At 54.3% G+C, this 12,690-nt stretch overlaps 1 protein-coding gene across 1 annotated transcript in view; it reads right to left on the reverse strand.

Moving 5' to 3' along the window:
* LOC138120835 (centrosome-associated protein CEP250-like) overlaps positions 1-12,690 on the reverse strand; it is a 76,866-nt gene that overhangs the window by 26,093 nt on the left and 38,083 nt on the right. Inside the window, exons 14-18 of the mRNA XM_069033851.1 lie at positions 7,613-7,679; positions 6,859-7,013; positions 5,588-5,929; positions 3,417-3,610; positions 2,031-2,121 (exon numbers count right to left, since the gene is read on the reverse strand). Coding sequence (XP_068889952.1) covers positions 2,031-2,121; positions 3,417-3,610; positions 5,588-5,929; positions 6,859-7,013; positions 7,613-7,679 — 849 coding nt within the window. The remainder of the gene's footprint in view (positions 1-2,030; positions 2,122-3,416; positions 3,611-5,587; positions 5,930-6,858; positions 7,014-7,612; positions 7,680-12,690) is intronic.

Below are 12,690 nucleotides of genomic sequence, written 5' to 3' on the forward strand. Positions count from 1 at the left end.
CCTGCCTGAGCTGCTGCACCTGCTGGCAGGCTTGGCTTAGCTGTCCCCGAGTTTGGAGCAGTGTCTCTGATAAAGAATTCTTCTCCTTCTGCTTTTCCAGCAGGACCTGCACAGAAGGAAAGAGCAGAGGGCTTGACACTTCCCCTGCAAACTCTGTGTGGCAAGAGGCAAAGACCGATGGGCTCACGCGCTCTCAGAGCACTTGGCTGCTGCTCCCCTGGGCCACTGTCTGCCCTGGGGAGGACACAGCTTCCCAGAGAGTGACTAAGAACACAGCCCAGGAGACATCTCTGGGTTGCTGTTCAGAAATACTCCAGGCGAGTCTTTAAAAAGATTTGTCTCTTGTCAGCGTTCCCGCTGCGCCCTCCCTGTGCCCACAAAAGAAAAGTCCTACAAACTCAGTTTGGCTATGGACACCGACCAGTACACACCAAAAGAGGACCCTTAAGAGAACAGTGAAGATCCTCCGAGGTAAGTCTTAGGAAAACAGAGCACAAGAGCAGCACAAAAATCCCAACGGAAAGCTGATGTTTCTGCCGGGCTTCCTGTGAGAGGGCTCATTCCTGGGCCCAAAGACAGCCCTGTTCACCTTTCACCTCCCCAAATTCAATGTAGAAGACATGGAGGGCATGCTCCACACAGCCCCATAGCCTGCCGTCTCCCACAGCTCCAGCCTTGCAAAAAATCACACCAATTCTCCTTGCACAATCATTACCTCTCGCTTGGCATTTTCAAATCTAGTTTGTTCCTCTTGTCTTTGAGCCTGCAGGGTGGCAACTTTCTTCCTCATCTCAAACAGCACCTTCTGGTGCTCCTGCTCTCTCTCTGCCTTCTCTTTTCCCCATTGCTGCAGCGTCTCCTGTATGTCTGCATAGTGCCTTTCCTGCTCACTTGCCTGAGGAGGTTTGGAAAAATCTTCAAGTTGAAGTCCCCAGGCAAGCTTCTCGCTGAAAAACGTGAAGCTTCATCCCTCCCACAAACCCCAACCTGAAAAGACAACAGCACTGGCTCTCTGCTCTCCAGAAACCGTGTCCTGTCAGGGAATTTAAAAGGAGGCTCAGCAGGTGCAAGGATCCCAGAACCATGGAATCATTTCTGTTGGGAAAGACCTGCACAAGCATTGAGTCCAACCATTCAGAAAAGGAGGTGTCACCTTCTGGCACCCTGGTGCCCCAGTCACAAGGACTGAAGGACCGGGGCCTGTTCCATTTGCTTCCAGCCCAAAGCTAATCCCTCTGTCCACCGTGGGAGCACAGCAAGACAGGAACCGAGTTCCCACGCCTGCAGCCAGCAGCACTGTTGGCATCTGCTCCACGCTGGCATCTGCTCCGTGGCAGGTGGGACTCGGGGAAGATCCTGCCCTGGGCCGCCACGCTTTGGGTGGGCACTGCCCAAGCTGCTCTGGAACTCGCCTTACGCCCTCACGGAAGCCGTGGCTGCATTTACTGGCCCAGCACCATCCTGTGGGTCTTCACGCGCCTCCAAGTCCGAGCCGCCGCCTCTCCTGCCCGGCCCAGCAGCGGGAGGCCTCTGACAGAGGACTGCTGCCCTTTCACACCCTCAGGCTCTGCTGGTGCTAAACCAGCCCCCAGGGCCGGCTTGGACAATTCAGAAGCGTATTGTCACCTACCAGGTCTTGCAGGAGCTTGTTTATTTCCACCTGCTGAGCAGTTCCCTGAAGCCTGAGGCTTTTGTGACACTGCTGCTCTGCCTGCAAGAGCTGTTGTGCTGTGTCTTCCTGCTCCTGCTTCCTGAGAGCTCTCTCTGCTTCCAGCTCACGTTGGAGGCACTTCACTTCTCCTGCAAACACGACCAACAGCAAGATTCAGAGTCTTTACTGCCTTTACTGACTCAGGCCCTTTCAGTGTCAGCGTAGGAGGGCCCTGCCTCCAGCGCCACCGCTCCTCAGAAGCCCTGCAGACAGAGGAGGCTTTACAGCAGCTTCTCTATCTAGGTGGGGCGGCACCACAAACAAAGCACACGAGGTTCTCACCTTGTAGCGCCTCCTTGGCCTGTGTGACTGTGAGCACTTGAGCCTCCAGATGGTTGCTGGTGATCTCCAGCTGGGATATCTGCTGCTGAGCAGCAAACAGGCTGGATTCCAGGCTCTCCTTCGCTGACCTACAGGTTGCAAATACGGAGAGACATGAGCTGCTCGCTCCTGACACTCCCGGGCAGTTATTCCAGGACAACGTGGCTCAAGATGCCCAGGCCTGAGAATGCAAAACGGGTCGCATGGAAACTTGTACAGAGAAGGCCCATTTGTGCCATTTCAGTAGCAAAGCAGGGCCCTCTGAGGGAGTGCCCAGGCCTTCCTTATGGCCTGGCACAGCACAGACAGCCCAGCCCAACGTGACCTCAACAGCCGAACCTTCAGCTGCTCTTCCTGACCTATGACCCTGGCTAGCTGTGCCCACACAGGCTGGGCCGAGGAGCAAAAGCCCAGCCTCTGCTCACAGCCTTTCTCTCATCAGCACTTCCAAGCTGCTCTGCAGGGGGACAGAACAGACTCTCGTCCTGGCTCACTCCTGACTTGTTAACTCTCTTCATCATGGACATAAAGGTACATAATTTTCCAGACACTCTGTATTTAAGAGACTTCAGAACTACTTTGCATGATACAGTAAAATCTCATGGTCATGGCAGCACTTGTAAAAATTCAGAACACCATGTTGTCTGAACAACAACTACCTGAATGCAGAGACTGCAGTTTAAGCTCCTGCACGGTCAAGGAATAGACTTGCCACCTTTCTTTTAGTGTTGCCAGCTAAGCAGGCAGTAGCCCAAGTCTTGTCCTTCTTTGGAGAGTGAGAGGGACCATCCAAAAGGACCTTGGCAGGTTTGACAGGTGGGTGCCCATCAACACAGCAAGAATCCCCAGGGGCTGTCAACAATTCCAAAGAGGTTTCCCTGCTGCTCTCTAAGCAGCTCTAGGTCCTGCCTCACACTTCTCAAGAGTGTGCTTGGAAGCAGAAGGCCCTCAGCATTTTCAGCAGGAGCCTCTGGCTTCCCCCTGAATGGCAGCATGCTACTGCCAACATCCCAAGGTCAGAGCCTGGAGTTCTGAAGATGAAGCTTCAGTTCTGAAGATCAGGATTGTGTCAAGCTACTTAGGAAGGAAAGAGGGATGTTCAATGCCCAGAACAAGGAACTAAACCCAAGAGAAACTTGAGGTTTCACTCAACAGCTGCATGGTTTAAGTACTACTCAATTCAGGGCCGGGTGGCTTGCTTTTGACTTCCCACACGAGTGTGCTTGGCGGCACAAACAGGAGCCCAAGGCTCACAACAGCTTTGCTGGCTTTAGATGTCAGAAAAATAACCTTCACATTGTGGCATATTTCTTTTTCTTGAGACTTCCATTTTCTGTCCATGCAAGGTAAAAGCATCCGGAAAGGGTCTCCTCCCTGCCTTTACCTGGTCTCTGCCAGCTGCTTGGAAAGGTCTTGTTGGTGACGCTCCATGGCTGCCAGTCGGCCCTCAAGGGCAGCCTTCTCCCGGCCCAGCAGCTCCTTCTCTCTGCACACCTGGGCCAGTGCGTGCCCTTGGCCAGAGGGCTCCTGGTGCAGCTGCTCCAGAGCCCTGCTCAATGACTCTTGCTCCTGGGAAACCTGGAAGCAGGACAAGGTACAGCTCGAGCCCTTCCTCAGGAGCCCTGTGCAGAGCCAGCCAGTGCCACCTCGCAGGCAGCCAGAGGACAGGGAGCTCCTGTGCTCTGGGCTCAAAGTTTCACAGCATCTGCCCTCTGCAGCTCCGATACCCTGGGCTGCCAAAAGCCTCTGGCACTGTTACCTTGGAAGTGCTGTGTCAGGCCCTGCTGGCTTGCCTGGCACCAGATTGCTCCTTCCCAACAAACATCCCTGCCCCAAATTCTGTGTTGTCACCCAAAAATACTGCATCTTCCACAACTGCCAATACACTTGACTCTAAGCACCAGCAGTGCAGCTGCTGTTCAGCCCTCGCTACAGAGCTCTGCTCACTTCAGTCCATCACTGCTCACCCCCACGTGTTGCCTCCCCTTGCCTGGGCAAGGGAGAAGCAGATCCCCATGCCCGGCTTTTGGCCTGGAGCTGATCTGAACAGCAAGCTCCTGCACAGCCAGCCCAGGGACAGGGAGCAAACTCTCCTTCTCCCAAACTTCAGAGCATTCCACATGGGAGCAGAGCACAATGTGGGCAACGAAGCTCAGGGGGAGAATAAGCCTTCAAGCACTGCTGAGGCCGTGAAACTCCTCCAACTCTTCTTTCCTGACACCACGGGCTTGTGGCTGCTGGGCTGGCTGGCAGCAGAGAGCCAGCTGCTCCCACCTCCTGCTGGCTCTGAAGCGGGTGCAGCCACAGCAGCTCCAGCACGGTGCCCTCTGTCTGCTCTGGAGCAGAGGAGCTGCCAGCCCTGGGAGCAGCGCTCAGGGCTTGCCTGGCTTGGGGAAAAAAGCTCAGCTCACAGCTGCTACTCTGCTTTCTGAGGGACATGTGCCTTGCCAAGGGCTGTGTTCCTCCCACCAAGGAAGATGATGTTCTCACCTGTCCAGAAGTCAACCTGCTGTGCTGGGCAGACGGGGGAGCATCCACTCTAATGGTATCCGAGAGGTAAACTTTCCCAAAGATTCTCTGGACACTCCTCCCTTCAGGTTCCACCTGCAGGTTGGATGGGAGAAAGGGTCACAGAAACCTGTCAGCAACCATGGGGCAAAAGGACCTCTAGACATCAAGGGAAGGAGATCTCTGCTCACAGACCCTCAATTGCACCAGACAGCACTGGGGGCAAAGAGCTCTCGCTGGGGGCTGTGCAGGAGAGGCCAGTGTGTGTCCGGGGACACGGGGCCAGGGAGGGAGGCAGCGGAGTGAAGGTGCCTTTGTGAAAGCCATGGGCTGCCACAACAGAGAGAACAAACAAAGGGGTGTGCCCACAGCAGGGACAGGGAGAGGCAAGGAAACAAGCAGAGGACTCCAAAGCACTGCCTGGGCACACGAGTCATGATCCAGAGGAGCCTGAGGCTCTGCAGAGGCAGTGAAAGCCCACTTTACCTCAAAAGTTCTCCTGAGCTCACGCTTCTCTGGCTTGTCTTTTGCTGCTGCTGCAACCTGGTCCCGCACACATTCCACACCCCTCCTGGAGTGCTCAGACAGCCGCTTGCCCTCTGCTCCAACAGCCTGCTGGGTGTTCAGAGAGGAGATGATTCCCTTATTTCAAACACCACAAGAGCTGTCCCTCAGAAATCTCCATCTCGGGAAGCGTCCTCGAAGCTCCAGCAGTGCAGCTGCTCTTCAGCCCTCGCTACAGAACTCTGCTCACTTCAGTCCATCACTCTGCTCACCTGCTCCATTCCTTTCCACACCAAATCCAACCCACACATGTTGCCTCCCCTTGCCTGGGCACGGGAGAAGCAATTCCCCATGCCCAGCTTTTGGCCTGGAGCTGATTTGAACAGCAGCTCCAGAGCTGCCTCAGTCATTCCAGGCATGCCAGCAAACAATCTGGCAGCCAATGGTCTCTGGCTGGAGCCAGGCAGACAAACAAGGCTGCCTGCTGCAGCCCGGGCTGCTTTGCCCAAGCAGGCCTAGACTGACAGGGATTTAGAATCCCACCTCTTCATGGGAAACTTCATTGGAATCTTTGAGAGACGTTGCAGTGGACTGAAGATCAGTGCCAGTGCCTACCTGGAGACAAAGCCTTTCCTTCAAGATGTCCAAGTCTTTCTTCAGAGCCCCTTTGGAAATTTCACTCTTGGTCAGTGCAACACTCAGGACTTGAGCGGTCTCTTGCCATTCCTTCAAAGCAGCAGCCCCATGCTCCAACTGTTCCTGCTTGGCTTCCCTCTCCACTTCCAGTTGTTGGGTGTTTTCCTTGACACTTCGCATCTCCGGTGTTTTCATTTCATTCTTCTTTTTCAGATCCCTCATCTGCTCCTCGTACAATTCCCGTTCACGCTGCCAAAACAGGGAGGTCACTCATTCCCTCTCTCGGTTTGCTTTTCATACCAGATCGGGACTCCTGCCACAGGCAGGCAAAGGCTGCCCCTCTCTCTCTGCCTCTCGGGATGCCTCAGACCTTTGCTGGGACCGCCCTTGACGCTGAGTCTTTCCCAGCTCACTCAGCCCATCCCAGCTCCCTTTCTGCCCTTCCCCGACCTCTTGCAGCTCCACTCGAGTGTTCCTTTGGGGAACAGCTGCCAGAACTGCAGCCAGGATTCCAAGTCCACGCTAAGCAGGATTTAGGTGGTGCCATGAGGATGTGCTCTCCAGCAGGGAGAAAGGGAAGAGCAAACACCCCCAACATTTCATTCCCTGCAGCTGGGGTGACAGGAGTGGTTTTTGAGCTCTCCTGTGTAGAGTTTCCATGGCACCATCCCCGAGAGCCCCACTGCCCTCTCTTGGAGCAGCAATGGCCACATCAGTCTGTCATTCTCTGCTGCCACTCAGGACAAGTTCTCCCCTTGCAAGCACACGTCCTTATCTGCATCAGCACTTTGCTTTTCTCTCTTTTCTCCCCACTGGCTCTCTGATGGCCAAGGCCAAACACCTTTCTATTAACAGCAAACTTGGCCTTCTCATCCCTCGTTCCAGGTCCAGGTATTTGAAATCTGAATGTGGGTTTGGACATGAGGAATTGCCCAGACCATGCAATGTCCATAGAGACAGTGTGGACATTGAGAACTAGAGGGCACAAAACTCCAGCATGGAGGAAAACCAGCAGCCTCAGCACTAACTGGCTTTGACATGACTACGACATCTTTTCCTCCTTATTCAGAAGAATGCAGTTTGAAAAGCTCAGCTGGAAAGAGGTGCTCCTTAGAACTATTAACACAAGGGCCAAACATAGCTAGGAAATGGCCCTTCATGGCATCTGCCGTTCTCACCAGCACATCCTTCCTTTCCTTCTCCAGGCTCTCCAGTTTCCTCTGCAGAGATGCCACCTCCTGACAAAGAGTCACACCCTCTTCCTTCAGGGCAATGGCCTCTTTCTCCAGGGCAGTTTCTCGAGAGGTCTTCTGGTGTTCTGCCCTCCACATCACTGCAGCAGGAAGGAGAAGGAGAATGAGAACAGCAAAGCAAAGGCAAACTGATGTGCATCCTGCAGGGACAACAGCACTGTCTTCTTGGCCTGCCTGTGTTTGCCAGCCCCTAAGGCCGCAAGGGCTTCCAAAGCTGACAGAAATGAAGGAGAAAAAAGCAGGAATCCAAGGGGCAAGGTTCAGAGGAATAGGAAAGTGTCTTTCCTCTTGGGCTTGTGCAGAGTGAGCAGTCCAAGAGAGACAAAGGAGCGGGGATGCCTGTGCAGCCCTGCTCCAGAGAGGCCAATAGCCTGGGGGCTCTGTCAGGGCCTGGAGTTGGGGGGAATCGAGCTGAGGCATCCAGCTACAGCTCCTCAGCACAGACACAGCACCTGAAAGGCACCACCTGTGCATGGGATCAGCCATAGCACAGCCAGATGGCACTGCCAGCCACGGCATCTTTCTCAAGAAAAAGCTTTCACTGGCACTGGATGGAGAAATCTCCTGCTGGTTGTTCTTCCCCTCTGCCATCTCTGGGCACTGCCCTTTTCCTCTGTGTGGCATCAGAGATCCCTGCTGGGACAGGATGGGGCAGCGGGTGGGAGAGGTGAAGCTGTACCTGCTTGAATTTCTTCCAACTGTTTCAGCAGCTCCTGATTGCTGGCTCTGAGATTGTCCCTCTCAGCCTGCCCCATGCCCAGCTCCAGCTCCAAGGCCTGTATCTTCTTCCTTGCATCATTCTGGAAGAGGCAAGAGGAACAGAATCACCTGTCAGTTCCACTGCTGGCAGGAGACAAATGGCTACAAACACTAAAGCAGAAATAGCCCAGGTGGGAGAGGGCAGCTGGACCGTACTGGTAGATGTGATCGTGATCCTCCTTCCTCCCCATGCTAGTGAGACAACCCCCCTACAAGAACTTCCACCCATCCTGGCCTTGGCACTCTGCTTGTCCAGCAGCCCAGCAGCAGGACAGGATTTCTGGGTGCATATTACCAGATCTTTCTGGGAATGCTCCAGGTGCTGCTGCAGGTCTTGCAGAGCTGCTGACACTCTGTCCACTGTGAGCTCTGCGGGGACATCCCCATCCTGAGAAGCACTTAGGCCCAAGACATGACCCTTTTCTGAAAAGAGAAGACATTCTGTTTCAAGATTTAATCCAACAGTCTCCAACAAACAAGGCCTCTTTCTACCTAGGAGGAGGTGCCTTTGTCATTGTCCTAGAGCTCGCCTTGCAGCAGGATGTGTGTCACAGGCTGACGTTATTTTGATGACCACTAATGTCAGCACTGCCCCAAAGACAACTGCATGGGCCCTGTGGCTTGACAGGACTTGGGCCCTTCTCCCTTCTGACTCTAATCACTTCTCTACAAACAAACATGGACTTGTGTCTCTGCAGGGAGACAAGACTTCCCAAGGCCTGAGTCAGCCTGAACTGACAGGGTGAGTGTGTCATACCAGGATGACCAGGAACCACCCCCTCGCTCCACCTGCTCTCCCAGCCTCCCACACTTGCCTGAGCTCCAGGTGACCAAGTCTCTGCTATCCCTGATCACGTGGTGGAGAACCAGGAGCAGTTTGTCCAGCTGGGATTGAGTTTCCTGGTGAGCACCACTGGCCTGCTGACACTTTGTGGCCAAGGCCTCTGCTCTGTTCTCAGAGCTCTGGAGCTTCCTACGCAGCTCAGACACCTCAGCCTCCAGCACCTGCACAGAGTCCCTCAAGCTCCGTTCTCCTGCTCGGGACTCCTCCAGCTCCTGCAGCAGCTGCTTCTCTCGAGTTGCCTGGGTAGCCTCCATCTCCAGCACTGCCTTCTGCAGGGCCCGCATCTGGAAGATGGATGCACAGAGCCTCAGGGACAGGGCTGCTCCTGAGGCAGCAGAGCAGGCAGTAGAGCAAGTAACAAAGGAGAAATGACTTCAGGCAAAAAAACATGCCCAAAACAGAAGGCACAGAGCCAAGGATTCCAATGGAAACAAGTGTCCTGAAAATAGGGAAAGGGAGCCAATGGGCATCCTTAAGGCTGCAGCTCTGAACACCGGCTGAACTGGCTGCGCTGGAAGTGCCCTCCCCAGCCTGCCATAGCCACGTCTGTGTGCCCACATTGCTCGGTGCCCAGCACAGGCACCAACTCCATCTGGGACAACACTGCTAACAGAGGGATGGAGAAGCTCCAAAGGAGTCTGCTGCTGCTTCTCCTCCCACATTTCCTGCTGGGACCTGGGAGAGAACGGAGGAAAACATCGGCAGCAGACACCAGATCCAGCCTTGGCCTGTGGGTGCAGCAGCACCCCGGGGCAGAACACGGCAACAGTGGATGCTGCTGGGAGGGGAAAGCAGTTGGGGCCTCCAAGCCAAAGGTGATGATGTGTGTCCCTGGAGAAGAGGACGCCAGGGCACAGATTACCTGGGCGTTGAGCTTCAGCACTTGTCCTGTGCGGTTTGCACAGAGCTGCTCGGCCTCGCGAAGAGCAGAACGAAATTGAGACACCTGATTGTTCAGTGCCTGGTTCTTTTCTTCCAGTGTTCTGAGGCACAGGTTCTTTTCCTCCAGAGACAGAAGCAGCCTAAAAGGGAAGCATGCAACTCATTACTACACGGTATCACATTTTAGGAACTCTTAGGACTCGCACCACCTTGGGGAAAACTGCTCTGTCTGATGAGGTTTGTCTAAACAACGTGGCTGTTTGTTTGTTCCCCCTGCAGTCACAGCCCAGCATGTGCCCACTCTGCTTTTATTCATGAAAGAATGGGGAGTTCCTGCCTACATGTCCTACCTTCTTCTTGAGATGGGAATGTGAATATAGACCTAACAAAGTCTTGCCATGAAGAGATTAGGGGAGAGGAAGAGTTTTCTTCTGACTACCCAGGCTCCAAGGGGGAAAGGTTTGGTCAACATGGAAGAGACATTTCCTTGCCCCATCTTGTATGTCCAGGTAGGAGGAGCAGCACCCTACAGCCAGAGGATCTCGGGGAAGTTCCCTAAGATTTACCAGCACCCATCCTACTTCCAGCTGGAGAAACAAAGGCCGATAGCAGAAGTGGCAACAGAGCCTTGGAGCACAACCTGATGGAAGATGCAGAAACCTGCAGGCAAGCAAGAGGGCCCTGCCCTTTCTTTGTCTTCTTCTCGAAAGAAGAATCCTGTGGCACTGAAGACCGGCAGGACTTGGTCAGCTGGAGGGGCCCCGCTAACCTTGGTCTTGTCTCTTGCATTCTTTGCACAGTCAGTATTGCCTGTGACTCTGGAGGCTGGCAGGGACCCTGCTTGAGCCCCCCCAGGCACCTGGGGGCATTTTCTGAGGAACGATGCAACAGAGGCATTCTTGGTTCTTGGGTGCCTTTGAGGGGAATCTGGCCTAGGTCAGCAATCAGGGCCCTGAGATGGTTCTGCCAAGCAAAGGCATCAGGATGCCAGGCTGCTCCAGATCCCAAAGGCTTCAAGTTACAGGACCCAAGGCGGAGCTGCTGGATGTGTCCAGCTCCTTACACTGCAGCTTGGGCAGTGTTAGCACACCCACCTCACAACAGAACACACCCCTAGAGGGAAAGAGCTACTCCAAAAGCCTTTGTCTTCAGAAAAACTCTAACTGAAGGCTTGAAAGAAAAGAAAATGAAACACAACATCCAGACAACCAGACGCGTCTGCACGGAGAGTTCAGAACTCTGCCACGTAGGAAATGCTGCCAGAGCCCCTGGCAGGTGCAAAGATGGCAAAGAGGGAATCCATTCCCACAAGGCAGAGTCCCACAGGCTTTCATTTACCTGGCTTTTTCCTTCTCTAGGGTGTTCAAGGAAGCCCAAAGTCCCGAATTTTGGCGTGCCACTTCTTCCCATTGACTCCTTTCCATCTCCAAGTTCTTCAGGTGCACTTGCAGCTCCTTGTTCTGATGTTCTGCCTCCTCCAGCATCTTCTGGAGCTGCTCAACCTGCAACAGCTTCTGCCTTGACTGCTTCTGGGCCTCCCTCACATCTTGCCGGGCTCTCTGAACAATCGTTGCCTGGGACTCTCTGGAGGCTGCCAGCTGAGATGTCAACTCTCCCACCTCCAGTCAAACAGAACAAAGCAGTCAGAGGCTACAGCCACAGGCTGTCACTGTCAGCCACAGCAGAGGCTGTGAGAAAAGGCAAAGGCCAACTTTCCATTTCTCCCTGTCCTCAGAGCACCAGATTCACAATGCATACGGACAACTTGTTTCAATCTCTACGTGGCCCACCAAGGGCACCTGAAAAAGCACCTCCCACACCATGGCCAGCAAGAAGAGGCCAGCAGGAATCCGTGCTGATGGTTGCTGGCCAACAGCCCAGAGGACTAGCCCAGCTGTCCAGGGCAGCAGCTGAGATTCAGCAGAGCACCGAGGGTCCTTCAGAGCAGCTGCCAAGGAGCCCAGAGCACGAGGCAGCCCCAGGGACCACCCCAGCAGCTGCTGCTCTGCCATGGAAAAGCAAGAAGGGCACAGACCCCCTGCTGGATGCTGCGGTGCCACTGCTCTTTCACTCACCTGCTTTTGTAGAGCCTCCCTCTGCTCAAGGAGGAGATTCATTTCCTCTTTGATGCCTCGTAGTTCTTCCTCGTGCCTCTTCTGCGCTGCCTGGATCTCCCCCCGAGCTTCCTGCAGCTCAGCTTGCAGCTTTGCCTGGATGGTCTGGCAACAAAATGCAGAGCAACTTCCTGCGACCTGCCCTCAGGCTCAGCTTTTCCCACTTGCTCTCTCAAAATCCCATTCCTTCAGCGACTTCTTTTGGCTTCTCTACCCAGCTCTGCTTCCATTGTAAGCCTTGCTTCCCGGGCCTGAGCTCTGGAGCTTGCCAGGCTCTGTGCTGCCAGGGCCTGAAGCAGCCCTTGCCTCCTGACTCCCAGCACCTGCCTTTTGTGCCCTTGCCACTGCCCTGCACTCTGTTCCCTGCCTGCTCAGACTTACCTGCCCCTTCTCTTGCTGCTCTTTCACCTCCTGCCTGAGCTGCTGCACCTGCTGGCAGGCTTGGCTTAGCTGTCCCCGAGTTTGGAGCAGTGTCTCTGATAAAGAATTCTTCTCCTTCTGCTTTTCCAGCAGGACCTGCACAGAAGGAAAGAGCAGAGGGCTTGACACTTCCCCTGCAAACTCTGTGTGGCAAGAGGCAAAGACTGATGGGCTCACGCGCTCTCAGAGCACTCAGCTGCTGCTCCCCTGGGCAACTGTCTGCCCTGGGGAGGACACAGCTTCCCAGAGAGTGACTTAGAACACAGCCCAGGAGACATCTCTGGGTTGCTGTTCAGAAATACTCCAGGCGAGTCTTTAAAAAGATTTGTCTCTTGTCAGCGTTCCCGCTGCGCCCTCCCTGTGCCCACAAAAGAAAAGTCCTACAAACTCAGTTTGGCTATGGACACCGACCAGTACACACCAAAAGAGGACCCTTAAGAGAACAGTGAAGATCCTCCGAGGTAAGTCTTAGGAAAACAGAGCACAAGAGCAGCACAAAAATCCCAACGGAAAGCTGATGTTTCTGCCGGGCTTCCTGTGAGAGGGCTCATTCCTGGGCCCAAAGATAGCCCTGTTCACCTTTCACCTCCCCAAATTCAATGTAGAAGACATGGAGGGCATGCTCCACACAGCCCCATAGCCTGCCATCTCCCACAGCTCCAGCCTTGCAAAAAATCACACCAATTCTCCTTGTAAACTCCCTTACCAACAAAATGTCTATCAGGATCTATTCCAGTG

This window comes from Aphelocoma coerulescens, chromosome 20, assembly GCF_041296385.1.
Source record: "Aphelocoma coerulescens isolate FSJ_1873_10779 chromosome 20, UR_Acoe_1.0, whole genome shotgun sequence".
In the NCBI taxonomy this organism is placed as follows: domain Eukaryota; kingdom Metazoa; phylum Chordata; class Aves; order Passeriformes; family Corvidae; genus Aphelocoma; species Aphelocoma coerulescens.